Source organism: Dromiciops gliroides, chromosome X (assembly GCF_019393635.1).
Source record: "Dromiciops gliroides isolate mDroGli1 chromosome X, mDroGli1.pri, whole genome shotgun sequence".
NCBI lineage: Eukaryota > Metazoa > Chordata > Mammalia > Microbiotheria > Microbiotheriidae > Dromiciops > Dromiciops gliroides.
In genome coordinates this window covers 35,974,799-35,990,001 of record NC_057867.1, presented here as the reverse complement: position 1 = coordinate 35,990,001, position 15,203 = coordinate 35,974,799, and the positions used below count along the sequence as shown (strand labels likewise).

General features: G+C 41.1%; 1 protein-coding gene across 1 annotated transcript in view; it reads left to right on the top strand.

Annotated features, from left to right (window-relative positions):
* NRK (Nik related kinase) overlaps window positions 1–15,203 on the top strand; it is a 237,945-nt gene that overhangs the window by 90,210 nt on the left and 132,532 nt on the right. Inside the window, exon 3 of the mRNA XM_043974630.1 lies at window positions 8,846–8,902. Within this exon, the coding sequence (XP_043830565.1) occupies window positions 8,846–8,902 (57 nt within the window). The remainder of the gene's footprint in view (window positions 1–8,845; window positions 8,903–15,203) is intronic.

Genomic DNA, 15,203 nt, shown 5'->3' with positions numbered 1-15,203 from the left:
AGCAGAAACAGTTTGTTGTTGTTCAGTTGTGGTTTTTTTTTTTCAGTTGTGCCCCACTCTTTGTGACTCCATTTGGGGGTTTCTTGGCAAAAATACTGGAGTGGTTTGCCATTTCCTTCTCCAATTCATTTTACAGATGGGGAAACTGAGGCAAGCAGCATGAAAGGACTTGTCCAGGGTCACATAGCTAGTAAGTGGCTGCATCCAGATTTGAACTCAGATCTTCCAAACTCCAGATCTGACGCTCTATCTACTGTACCACATAACTGCCTGAGAAACAGAGTAGTATAGTAAAAAAATAACACTAAATTTGGCAGTCCAGAGACCTGAGTTCGAATCCAGTCTGCTACTTATCAGCACTAAATTCAGTCTCTGGTGATTTATTATGTGACCCTGGGCAAGTTATTTTGCTTTTCTGGACCCTCACTTATAAAATAGGCTTAATAATAGTTGCTCTACCCATCTTGGCCTAGTGAGAAAAGGAATTTATAAACCTTAAAGTACTATAAAAATGGAAGCTATTCTTATCTGTCCTCTCCCTTTTCCTCCTTTACCTTTCTTCTCTATTAAACCTTTGCTTACACCATCCCCCTCTGCCTAGGACACCCTTCCCTGTGGAACCTAGTCTACCCATCCCCCCTCACCCAGCACAAGCCTGACATTTCCTCCAGGAAGCATTTCCAGAGAGGTCAGCAAATCCTGCAACTGACAGGGATCACACCACTGAGAGGCACATTAGAGACAATACTTGCTGATCACTGCACTCAGGGTTCCATAGCATCAGAGATTTAGAATTGGAGAGGACCTTTGGGGTCATCAAGTCCAACCCCTTCACTTTACAGAGGGGGAAACGGAGGACATAAGGTTACATCACATGCACAGATCTGGACTCATGACTGACTTAATAGTCATCCCTTTAGGCTCTAGCTTTGCCTCACAATACCATGAATTCCTAGTTTGGGGATTGAGGCTCCTCAGAAAACGAACATAAAAACAAACAAAGAGATTGGGAAGGAAGTCATGAGTGTGGTCAAGTGCATTAGTATTTGATTTTTGGTTTGTTTTGTTTTTGTTTTTTGTGGGGCAATGGGGGTTAAGTGACTTGCCCAGGGTCACACAGCTAGTAAGTGTCAAGTGTCTGAGGCCGGATTTGAACTCAGGTTCTCCTGAATCCAGAGCCGGTGCTTTATCCACTACGCCACCTAGCTGCCCCCGTGCATTAGTATTTGAACTACATAGAGGGGCAAGCGAGACTTCCAGAAGAAAGAGCAGGCAAGTAAGTGCAAAGGCCCCAGACAGGAAGGAAAGAAGGAAAGAGGAAAAATTCAAGAACATTCCCAGTTCCTTCAAGTATGATCTTGGGACCCTTCAGCATCCCCATCATCGAGATATTCTCTAGTTCATCCATTATTTTTTACTAGACGTGTGATTTTAGCAATTTAGGGAATTCCTAATGAGGAAACTTGTGCTACTAATGCAGATCAGCACCTCAGCTGCAATTTATAGAAATGTTTGGGGGAACTGAGATGTTAGGTGACTTGGCCTGGGTCACACAGCTAGTATCCATCAAAGTCAGGACTTGAACCCTGGGCTTCTTGGCTCTGAGGCTAACTTTTTATCGATTGCCCCACTATGCCTCTCTACTCTGACAATATTAACTAGTATTTATACGTTGTTGTGCTTTTAGTTCAATTTAGCAAGCATTTAATATTCTCTGTGCCAAACACTGTGCCAGGTATTGGGAATACAAAGACAAAATTGAAAAAAGTTTCTTCCCTCAAAGGCTATTGCTTTAAAGTTTCCAAAATGTTTTACAATACACATTTTTTCCTTTGAGCCTCACAACAATTCGGTGAGGTAGTAATGTAGATACTGGTCCCGTTGGGTAGTTAAGGAAATGGGTTCAGAAAGGCCAAGTGATTTGCCCAGGGTCACACAGCTAGGAAGTATCAGAGGCAACGTTTAAATCAAGGCCCTTCTAAGTACAATTCCAGAACTCTCCTCCCTACATTGTGACACTTTATCAAATGTGGCCCCCAGAAATGAACTCGATCCTCCAGGTGTCATATGATCAGGGCAGAGGATAACTGGACTGTCACCTCTCTTGTCTTTGATACTGTGCCTCTAAGAATGCAATCCAAGATCCTATTGACTTTTTTAACTGACATATAAGATTACTGACTCATTGAGCTTGCGGCCCACTGAAACCTCGAGATCATTTTCAGACATGCTATTATCTGTCTTCTTGTGCCCTGCCATCTTGTACTTGTGCAGATCATTTGTTTTTTGAACCCAAGTGTTGAATGTGATTTTGCACCACAGGAAAAATTCTAAGAAGCTCACAGGAGCCAGTTCAAAAGCAGTTTGTGTTCTGAATGACAGTATCCTAATCCATAGTGAGCTCCTTAAAATTAAAAAATACAGCACAAAAGGAAAGTTACTTCTTAACCCCTTCACTTAGTCTCCTCATTACAGGCACTTCCTCATCCTTCTATAGGCAAAATGTGGCTGGGAAGAGATTTCCTCCAGAACTTCCTTTTAAAAAAAACACTACTTATTTTTAGTGGTATCTTTTGTGTTTATATCACCTTCATTTCTAAATATATCCTCGTCCCTCCCCTCTGCCGTGAGTCATCCCCTGTAACCCCAAAGGAAAAAATAAAAGGAAAAAAAAACAAACCAGTTCAGCAAAGCTAAGGAGCAGAACAACAGAGTATCACAGCACATGTAATCCGTGTTCCACACCCCTGGTCCCTCACCTCTGCAAAGAAGGAAGGAGAGTGCATGTTCTCTCTTTTACAGGGGAAAGCTACAATTTCTATTCATTATTGTTCCCTGTACCTGCCAGTTGCATTAATGTGTCTGCTATTTTGTATCTGTGAATGTACGAGACCAGAATCCCTGTCAAAATCAGGACAGCAAACCAACCCCAAGCCTCAACGTGGCGTCTCTTGCCCATCTCCAGGATCCCGGGTAGCTATCAGGAGATCTTTTGGTCACTCCCAAGGTGTAATGGACATCCAAGGGTGTAAACCTCGGACTGTTGTCAAGAGGCTAAAGAAAGAGTTGTTGAAAAGCCTTATCTTAAGTTGACCACTAAAGATCAGCTTAGCAAATTTAAACAGGCTACACTGATTTGAGACAAATGGCCACTTTTAGGCTACCTAACCAAAGGTCTTTTGGCAGAGGATGATGGACATCCTATGATCTTTGGTAAAAGGCCGGATTTGAACTCAGGTCCTCCTGAATCTAGGGCCGGTGATTTATCCACTGCCCCACCTAGCCGTCCCAAGGGCATCTTGTATATACCTCTTTTTTTGTACAAGGGCTTAATTCTTGACAAAAGCAGGTTTTCTATGGCTCTGAACGAATACTCCATTTGCTGAAAAGTCTACTTTCTTCTTTTCCCATCCATTTAGTGCCTGGCAACATTTCTAGATTATGCCCTCCACTAAAGGTGTGGTTTAGCCAGAGGAAGCTTGCTTGCTAAGACTGACATAAATTGAATTAAATAGCAATAAAACTCTGTCCCAAGGATTCCTGCTCCTCAGTGGGAACATCTAGAAGAAGGGCCATTGATGTGTGGTGACACCCAGTCTTCTAGCCCTCTTCTGAGGATGTCTACTGTTATTTTTCCTTTCAAGCATCACCTGATCAGAGAGGGTGAAGGACTTCTTTTTATGAGAGTGCAGTCTGAAATCTCTGAAGGCTTCATCTGGAGATAGCGATGCTAGGTGGACGGGGGAAAGAGTAAGATAGCCCCAGATGATTTTTATGTTTGTAAGGAAAGAGCATTGAGCATTGTAAATCCTTACCTTTCCGCAAATTGGCTGTGCAGAGCTACAACTTTTATTTATTTGCTTTTGATCTTAAGCAGTGGCTTTACTTCTCCTCAGATCTCCTTGCTGTTGTTTGCATGGCTTGAGAGCCTGTGAAAGTGACCAGGCACAAAGCAAAGCTCACTGAGTCCACATCTTCATGTTCAGTCTTTCCAGTTCAAACCTGCACATTCTTTTCCAGCCTGCATCTGAGGCAAAGCGTGTGGGACCCGACCAAGTTCATGGAACGCAGAAGTTTTTGGCCAAAAGCAATCTGTCAGGGCCCCAGGCCAAAGCCCAGCTGTGGGAGCCACAGCCTTGGCCCTAAGCTGCTTGGGAAGATTCTGATGGGAAGATGGTCTTTCTCTTCACCAAGGCCAACCTTCCTCCTTGTACCTTTGATCCTTCTTGTGTCTTCTGACATATTAACCCCACAAGCATGTTCTCTAAACTCTAATCTTCCCTGCAGCCTTTAACCACACACACATTTGTCCTATCCTTAAAAAAATTCTCCTTTGTCCCTCTCATCCCCTCAAGCTATCATCCTATATCTCTGCCAAATTCCTAGAAAAAGTGATTCATATCCATGGTCTCCATTTCCTCTCTGTTGACTCTCTTCCTGACCTCATCTGCCTCCCAACCTCATCTTTCACCTGAAACTTCTTCTTTCTCTGAAGTAACTACTGAGATCTCTTCCTTGCCAACTTCAATTCCTTTTCTCAATCCTCATCCTTCTTGACCTCTCTCTAGACTTTGACACCCTCCTCTGGGTTTTCATGTCACTGGTCTGTCTTGGTTTTAATCCACTCCTGATTATTTATGTCCCCCTCTCTTATTATGGGTGTAGCCCAAGGATCTGTCCCCAAAGCTCTTCTCTCTCTAGACTCTCTCTTGGTGATCTCATCAAAATCCATATTTCCATGAAAGCTCCATGTTCCAGATGATCACTTGTATGCTAATGACTCCCATATCCATCTATCAGAGCCATGATTTCTCTCCTTCCACATCACCAACTCCCCATTGGCTATCTTGAACAGGATATGCCATCACTCCCCTTTGTATGCGGCCTCCCTCAGTAGAATGTAAGCTTTTTAAGGGCAGAAACTCATTGCTTTTCATTCCCGTCTCCCCATAATTTAGCCCAGTACTTTGAACATAGTAAGCATTTAATCAATTTTTTCGTTTGTTCATTTATCCATTCATGTCAAACACCTCCAAACTGGATATTGTTATCCTCACCATACTTCCTTATTTCCATCAAGGATGCTGCAGCCTTTCCAGTCACCTAGTCCTACAATTATAGAGTCGGCTTCAGATCTTCTGTTTATTATTATTTTTTGTGGGGCAATGAGGGTTAAGTGACTTGCCCAAGGTCACACATCTACTAAGTGTCAAGTGTCTGAGGTCGGATTTGAACTCAGGTCCTCCTGAATGCAGGGCCGGTGCTTTATCCACTGTGCCAACTAACTGCCTCTCTTCTGTTTATTATTTAAAGCCCTTTGTAATCTAGCTTCAGCCTACTTTTCCAGGCTTATTATGTATAACCTCCCTTCATGCTCCTTAACAGTTCAGTAGCCAAACTGGTTTTCTTGCTGTTCCACACATGACATTCCATTTCCTACATGCATACCTTTGTAACAGCTAGCCCCCTCACCTCAAATATTCTACATCTTCTTGGAAATCCTAGCTGTCTTCAAGGTTCCACTCAAGCACAACTTCCTATACATTCCTGACCCAGCCACCCTCCTTAGCACCAAAGAGGTGGGTGCTATTATATATACAATACAATATATATTATATATACAGTTGTTCATGCTTCTACCCTCACTACTAAACTAGCTTATATTTCCTTTTTAAAGTCTATTTTATTATATTTTTATTTTATCTTACATTATATTGTTATTTTTAATTTATATTTTATTATCTATTTAACATATTATTTATTGATCTATTTATTTATTCATTCATTTATTTGTCTATCTATCTGTTTATTTGTTTTCATACATTGGATCATAGATTCAGGGTTGTAAAGGACCATAGAAGTAATCTAATATTAACACCCTTTGGGGAGAGAACTGAACCAAACAGTTCCCAACCCTCCAAAAATGTATGCTCTTAGGCTATATCTTCATGGTGAATCACTGTGTGACTTCAGGCAAGTCACTTAGCCCCCCTCTTTCTCAGTTTGACTCTTGGTAATCCCCCTTTGCCCAAGCTTATGGGCAACATTAGATTTCAATGAGGTGAAATGGGCATTCATTTGGTTCCAAAAATTCAATTATTTTATATCATGAAGGTGAAAACAATTACAATTTTCACTAAGGGGGAAAGGGAGATTCAGGTTCCAAGGAGATCCAGCTTAAGGAAGACAAGTCGTGACTATAAGTGACAAGAATTGGACATAATAAAAATAAAGCTGCTCTCTAAAATAGCTCCCCTTTCAAGAGAAAAGGCTAGTGCAGGGGGTAAGGCGCAGGGCAGGAAGGTGTAAATATTCATAATTTTATATTCCTTTGTCTTACATATTTGTGGTACCTGGAGAATGCCCTCCTCTACCTTCTAGGCAAGATTCTTCTGAGGGATAGCTACTCTAGCTTTAAAGAAGGAAGTAAGGAAACTGAGTATGCCAGACATTGTGCCAAGTGCTTTATAAATATTATCTCATTTGATCCTCTCAATGAGCCGAAGAGGTGGGTGTTATTATATATACAAGTAAGCATCTGGGGCTGGTTTCAAACTTAGGTTTCAGTCAGACCCAGTACTCTCTCCACTGTACCACCTAGCTGTCTCTGTGTACTCACAAAGGTAGATTGTGAGCATACATCCACTCCAACCAGGAGCCCCTACTGATGTGTTTACCTTTAATAGCCAAAGGATACACTTAGTTCAAAACAAAGGCATTTAATGACAATGGCATAATAAGAAAAGTAATAATAACACATTTGCCTCATAAACCTGGGGCACACTCTCCCACCTGTATATGCAACATTGGTGGGAATAGGGAATGAGGATGGAAAGACATAGATGGAGAGAACATGCAGCCTGGATATATGCTTGGAGAGGCATACATGCATTAGGGAACCTCAGTGGCCATCGGCCATGGACAATGGGGCAACTCACAGCCCTGACACTGCAGAACTGCTGATATTTTTTCCAATGATGTCACTGCATTGCTCTTACTGGGCTTGCTCCCTGCTGGTCTCCACTGGACAGTGTTCTATTGGATGCTGTTCTACTGGACACACAGTCTATGCCAGACACTACAGACTCATCTCTGCTGGACACTACTTTGTTGGACGAATAGTCTGTGCTGATTGCCGCTCTACTTCCAGATTTTGGCTTTGGCCAGTAGTCTTTGGCTACAGAACTATGCCTCTAACATGCTCTTTTAGTTTAAAGCCAGAAGCTTTTTATAGCCCTGTATAAAAAAATCAGTCACCCCCATCACGGACCATCAGAAAGTCTTCTCTATTTTAAAAAACCCTCATTTTTTCCCTTTAAAGAGTAGAATGCCTTCTGAGTCTTAGATAGGAAGCCTCTCCTTTCCCTAGCAGGTGTATCTCAGACCCTAGTGTCAAACTCTTTAGAACAAAGAGCAGAGAGACACCCAGCACAGTCAATCTCTCTTTTCTTTGAACTAAACTTTCTAGCCCTTGGGGTTGGAGTCTCTGTGGGCTATCCCATTTTACCTCATGGTAAGCATCTTCTGTGCCTCCTGATTTTATCCTATGAAAGCTGGATTATAAACTATGTAAGAGCTGTTTGCCCAATAACTACCAAACAACTCAGGGTTTCTTATAAAAATATATTATGCTGCAGGAGGCAGCTAGGTGGCACAGTGGATAGAGCATCGGCCCTGGATTCAGGAGTACCTGAGTTCAAATCCGGCCTCAGACACTTGACACTTACTAGCTGTGTGACCCTGGGCAAGTCACTTAACCCTTATTGCCCTGCAAATATATATGTGTGTGTGTGTGTGTGTGTGTGTGTGTGTGTGTGTGTATGTATATATATAATGAACTTAAATCGATAAGTGCAAACATTTTAGTATTAAAAAGGATTGTTTATATAACCATGAACTTCTTTCATCTATGTTTTAAAAAAAATATCTTAAACCTAATGTAGTGCTAATATTGTTATCCTTTTTAAAAATTTCTTTTGTGTATTTTAAATGTTTCATCGTTGCTCTTCATTTTTCATTTCTATCACTATCCACTAACTCACCCCATCCAAATAGAATCTCTCCTTTGACAAATAAGTTAAATGTAAGTTTCATTCAGCACCTCTGCTCTAGGTATTCTCTGTCTAGAGATCATAGGCAATTGGTCATTAGATTGAGAAGAGTGGTATAGTCTTTTAGATTTGTCTTTAGATTCTTGTGGTCTTTCTGTAAGTTGTTCTCTTGGTTCTGCTTAGCTCACTTTGCATTAATTCATCTAAATCTTCCTAGGTTTCTCTGAGTTTGTCATATTTGTCATTGAATATGGTGCAAAATTTTCTCATTACATTCATATGCTACAGTTTGTTGAGTCATTCCCCAACTGATGGGCACTCATTTTGTTTTTGGTTCATTGTTACAATAAAAAGTGCTGCTATGACTCTTTGAATATGTAGATTCTTTGCCTCTATGTTTGAACTCTTTGGAGTATATGACAAGTAATGGCATTGCTTGATCAAGTGTCCCAGTTTTCCAACCCTGAGCATCTTCTGTTCTCTCATGTACATGAGTGGGCAGGGGAAAAGTACGTGTATGAACACACACACACACACACACACATATACACAGCTAAACTTAAGGTGCAAGGTCATGGTCTCCCATGTTTGTTCATTCACATTCCTAATCTTTTATTTGTATATATAGCCAGCTAAAGCTGAGAGGGCTTCGGGCTCCCCTTTACATCTTAAAATCTTATTAAGTCCATGAATGTGCCCTAGTGTTTGACCCGATTCTTTAGTTTGCTTCAGTGCCTTTTGATTTATCTGCCCAGGTTGGATTTACCAATGTTGTTTTGTTTGTTTTTTGGCAGGGTCGCCATGTGAAGACTGGACAGTTAGCAGCCGTCAAAGTCATGAATGTCTCAGAGGTGAGTGGGAGTTTCTTCTGTACCACCTGGGTGGGTTAAGTTCTTGGTGTTGACCACAAATAAATGTAAGGGGTACATACCAGGAGACCGAGCAGGAGTGTGGGGTAAGAAGGCTTGGGTCTGAATCCTGACTGTGCTAATAATAGCAAGTCACTTCCTGTCTCTGATCCTCAGTTTTCTTTTCTGTAAAATCAATTTTGTGCAAAACTTGGTGAAACATATTGTTTAAAGTCATATAGAATGAAAAACCAATTATTCACCTGAATTTTTCATTTCTAACTGGTTATATTGATATTTTATAGGTATAACCTAAAAATAGATTCCAACATACTTAGAGTTTCCTCAGTTATCCCTCCTAGTTTAATATATTAATACATATTATATAAATATAATAAAATTTATAGTTGTTCATAAATTATTTAGAAATAATATGTGTATACTTAGATTTACATATTTATGAATTATTTAGAAATACATAATAATATCTATTTAATATGTATGTATTAATATATACATATATGTATACTTATGTATATGTATGCTTATGTATATATGACTTGTTCTATTACTAGTTATTGTTTACATATATTATTTATATACAATTTGTTTATATATAATATATATCGTTTATATATATAAATAATAACTAGTAACATAACAATAAGTCATTGAATAAACATATAAAACAAGGGCAAATTATTTACTTCAAATCCTGAGGCTTTACCTATTTTAATTTCCTCAAATGAAAATTCCAGAGAAAACACATGCACCAGATAGGGGGAAGGGTCTTCCTATTTCATTAGTTTGTGATAGTGCCCAAAAGCTCTCTGCCAGTCCACTTCTAATTGACTTTCTGCTCTCAGAGATAGTAAGTGGAAGATTTCCTGTAGCCATGCTGCCCACCCCCTGCTTCCTCTCGTCTTTTTCCTCTCTTCTGCCTCAGGACAGGGACTACTGTCTTCTCAGTCCTGTTTGAGCTGTAAATTTTGCATGCAACTGCTGACAGATGAGCAAGTGGGACAGTTGAATTGGCAGCGCTGTTCCCACTGACATGAATAAAATGGTGTCAGAGTTCATGATGTGGTATCTCAGATGTTGCTAGGCACTGAGTTCTTGGCCCATCTGTGATCCAGAGTGGTGTGAGTAACTTCACCTTCCTAAGATATTATGAGCATGAACGTTGCAAAGGTCAGATTGGCTCCCTTGAGCCCTGAAGGAAAAATCTCAACTAATCTATCTGTTAAAAAGATAGGTATTTCCCCAGATTGTTGTCAGTTGAATCAAATAGTCTTTTTCCAGTTGGTTCAGTGAGTGATTATGAGGTAATGTTTAGAAAACTGGGTGCTTTTAATTTGGCTAGTGGGTAGTATTTCAATTTTCTTCCACCAGAGGGGATTTTTGTTCACCTGTATCACTTCTGCCACTAATTACCTGTACGACCTTGGGCAAATCATTTAACCTCTCTGGTCCCCAGTTATATCATATGTAAAATGAAGGAATTGAGTCAGATATTCTCTGAGGAGACAGGAACATCAATATAGAACTAGAAGTGAACTCAGAGGCAATTCCTTTATTATAGAGATGAGGTAGGTGGGGCCCAGGGAAGGGAAGAGGATGACTAAATTCATTCAGGTAATAAATGGCAGAAGTGGGATTTGAACCTCGGTCCTCTGACTCCAGATCTGCATGGCAGTAGTTAATGAACACTTATCAAGTTACTACTGTGTGCCATATACTTTATTAAGCACTGGAGATACAAATACAAAAACAAGAAAGACAAAGAACTTACAGTCTAATGGGGAGAGACAACATACAAAAGGAACTTGGAAAGGGGGACAGGAAGGTACTCAGCCAGAGAAGTCCCAGAGGAGAGCAGCCAGGTGAAAATGTGGAAATGTTCTGAGCTCAAGCCCCTTCCCTAAATGAAGGCTTTGAAGTTCACAGCCCCACAGGCCGAAGGTTAGTGATGAGGGAGAAGACCAAGGATGACAGGGTCTTGTAGGATAATCAGGTTTGCCCAATAATGAGCTTCCCTCAATGGAGCAGACAGAGAAGTCCCAGGTGGGTACCAGGTCCATCCCAACTTGGCCATGCTCAGATTCTTGGTGTTTCCAGCTGAAAACCAAGTCACTCAAGTTTACAACCTCAGAGTCATCCTCAACTCATCACTCTCCCTCATGGTCCAGATTCAGTCAGTTACCAAGTCTTGATGATTATACCTCTTCAACTACCACTCTAAGTTCAGGCCCCCATCACCTCTAGCCTGATCTATTGCAGTAGCCTCCTAGCTAGTTTTCCTTCATTCTGTCTCTACCCACTCCAATCCATCTTCCATGCTGCCAAAAGGGATATTCTTAAAGCACAAGTCGAATGACTGCTCCAGAAGTTTTATGGCTTTAATACCTTTGGGATCCCCAAAGATACCGTTGGCTCCCTGTTGCCTTTGGAATCAAACACAAAGGCCTTTATTTGGCCTTTAAAGCCCTTCACAATCTCACTGTACCCTACCTTGCCAGGCCAATGACACATCATTCCTCTTCATTCACTCTATGTTCCAAGTGACCCCCATACCCACCATCCCATCCCCTTCCTCTATAGCAGTGGTGTCACATGCAAATAGAAATGAGGCTACTGATCTCAACATAAGGATCCTTGAGGGTAGCATATTGACTTAGTTTAAAAATGGAATGTTATTTAGGTTTTACTGTGTTTTTTTATTTTGTCACCTATTTCCCATCTACATTTTAATTGGGTTCAGGCTGTACTCAGGAGTGTTGTGGGATGCCCTGGTCAATTATTTGACATCAGTGTTCTATACCCTTTGCATTTGATGCACCCTAAGCTTGAAATGCACTTCTTTCTCACCTTTGTGTCTTAGAATGCCAGGCTTGTTTCAAAGGTAGGCTCAGGCGCCACCTCCTACTGGAAGCCTTTCAGGATTGCCTCAGGTGCTAGTGTTTTCTTCCCACCCCCAAGTTACTTTGTACTTCCTTTGTATTTATTTTGCATTTCTTTGCTTATGTGTATATTTTTTCTTCCCTTCTCCCCCCCCCAACAGAGTGTAAATTTCTTGAGGGCAGGAACTATTCTGGTTTTGTCTCCATACAGTGAGCCTAATACCTAGTTAGCCCAGTGCCTGGCAAACAGTAGCCACTTAACCAATCAAGCAGGCTTGGAGGCAATGGCTTTGAATGGGGGTTTAGATCCCAGCCCTGCCATTTATTAGCTATTTCACCTTCTCCCTTCTGGGCCTCAATGTCCTCATCCATAAGATGAAGAGATGGGGCAAGGTGACACCTCTTCCCAGCCTGAAATCCTAGGATCTGATGAAAAGTTGGTCCCATTGCTTTATCATCTCCTGAGAGACCTTGAACTAAATTTCATCAAAGGGACAGTGAGACCTTGGGAGTGCTTAACTCATGGATGATTAGTGTCCGTTGTCTACATTGGAAGAGGAAAAAAAGGTCACATTTTGCTAACATCAAACTGTGTTTTTCTACTTAGTGTAGCAGTTAAATCTATTACTATGAATTGGGTGCCAGGTTTCTGTATATATAAGCATCTGGTCATTTTCATTAGGACTATTAGTTTAAATTGTGAATAATCTCATTCTGCTCTCTTACCAAATGTTCTATCCCAAGACCAGGAATCATTTTCATCATGTCCCATGAGGGACAGGGAAATTTTTTATGTCAGCTTTATAAATTTTAAGATCTTATCCCCATTAAAGGTATAGTGGATATAGTACTGGGCCTGGAATTAGGAAGACCTGGGTTCAAATCTCACTTCAGACACTTACTGGCTGTGTGACCCCGGGCAAGTTACTTATATTCTTGGGGCCTCAGTTTCCCTCTCTATAAAATGAGGGGGTTAGAATGGCTGATGCATGAGGGCCCTTCTGCCTCTAGATCTAGGTCCCTAAAGAGGTGATTTTCCATTGTGAGTTTGTGAGCATAAAAAGAGTGGCATTTCTCAAGACTCAAGTTCATGGCTGGTCCTAGGAAAGACACAGGGAGCAGCTGTCTCAGGAGTATAACCTAAGGGACCCTACAAGCTATCCCTTGTGCCTTGAATTAGAAGTAGAAAACATAAGCATCTACCTTCGAAGAGCTTCCACTCTGATTGTAAGGAACTTTAGTTTCCATCTAGTCCAACTCCTTCATTTTACAGAAGAGGAAACTGAGACTCAGAGTCTCGTATAGTATCCTAGATCTTGAGGACCCTCACAGGGTTGTTGTGAGGATCATGTGAGATAACATTTATGGTGTTTTGCAAACCTTAAGCTATTATATAAATGTGGGCTATTATTACTGTTTGAGTTGGAAGGGAGCTCAGGAGCCATTTAACTCAACCCCTTCATTTTATAGAGGGGCAAACTGAGGCCCATGGAGAAGTTACTGGCCCAAGCTTATATATATAGATCTAGAATTGGAAGAGACCTCAGAGGCCAGCTAGTCCAATCCCTTCAATTTACAGAGGGAGAAATTGAGGCCCAGTGAGGGGGAGGGACTGGCCCAGGATCACAGGATCATATGGATCAAGATCTGGAAGGGGACCCATACTGGCACTAAGTATAAGAAGCAGGATTTGGACCCAGGTTGACTGACTCGAGAATAAGGGTTCTTTCCTCTCCATTAAATAATTAGAGACATGATCAAAGCAATATATGATCAAATTTATCAGACTGTATGGTGCAGGCGGAAGACAAAAATCCATTTCAATCAATCCACTTCATTTCAACTCAAGAAATATTTATTATTTTCTGGGCACTGAGCTAGGCAATGGGAATACCTGGACAAAAATCATATTGTCTTCTCTCATTTGATTTGATATATTTTTGTCAATTAGTTTTTATGAGTCTTTCTCCTGCCCCTTATCCCCACCTCATCCCTACCCCCAAAGCCTATCCAAACCACCATATACTAACTCTTCTTCTGAGTCAGTTTTGGTGCTGGGGTATAATGCAATGGCTGGGATGGGGGAGGTGTCGAGTTTCTTTGCCTCTAAGTAAATCCTCAGGCGGCAGTTAGGGGGTACAGTGGATAAAGTGCTGGGACTGAATTCAAATCTGGCCTCAGACAGTTCCTAGCCCTGTTGGCCTCAGTTTCCTCATCTGTAGCTAGGGAAGGAATGACAAACCACTGCAGTTTCTTTGCCAAGAAAACCCTAAATGGGGTCACAGAGAATCAGACATGACTGAAAAAATGATTGAACAACAGCAAGTAAATCCTCACTGTGAGCTGCTGCCTCCTCCTGATGAGATGCTGGCCGTGGTCATAGCAGGAGCCTCTGGGCCTAACTCAGGAAATGGCACCCCAGTGTGCAGTGTCATGATGAGAGAACCTGGAGGTCTGGCTATGGGAGCTTTGCTGAGATCTCCTTCAGCTCTCTTCTAAGTCTTGCCTAGCATCCTCTCACAAGTCTGCCTTCCTGTTAACTGACAAAGGCACACATAGCATGGCTTTCCAAACCAATCCAATTGGCCTTCCCTTGTTGGGGTAGAGATTGGGGGGGGGCAGAAACAGGATGCACCCATGTGGTGTAATTTACTAACTTCCAAAGCCTTTGTTTTCTACCTTTGGAACTCATCAGAAAGAGTACTAGACCAAGACTTGTGTGAGAGTTGATTAAAAAAAATCCCAGATTATAACTTCCCCAAAAAGGCAATGAAGAGATTTGCAATAACTCCTAAACCCAATGCTTTCTTTCACATTTTTGCACCATTTTAATGCAAATAATCAAAGCATATCAAGGAAATACTTGATGAAGATATGATAAGGGAACAGGAGGCCTTTTACAAATGATATTCCACAGCAGACCACTTCTATGAAGTCACAGAATTAGCTGAGTTTGTTGTTCATCGAGTACAAAAAAAGCATTTGATTCAGTCAAATGCAATGCTGCCTTAAAGGTTTTCCTCCCACAAGATATCTCATCTCCAAGGTATATGTGAAAATGATCCAAGAGTTCTTGAAAGAAGCAACAACAAAAATAATGTTGTCCAAAGACCCTCTGATTATAAATACAAGGCAAGGCACAAAATAGGGAGATGTATCCTCACCAAAGGTGTGAGCCACAGTTACAGAAGGTATCCAGCAGTGAGGGACCGAAGGGAAGGGTGGCTATCTATATATGGTGATATAGTTGGTGGACATCTTTGTACTCATTATATCAAGTTCAGGAACACTTAAAAGCTTTCTAAAAGAGATCTATAATTACCAATAAGTGTTTCCCTTAACAATAAGCATATATATGCAAGATTATGTGCATGGATACATGCAAGAAAAACCAAGTATATATA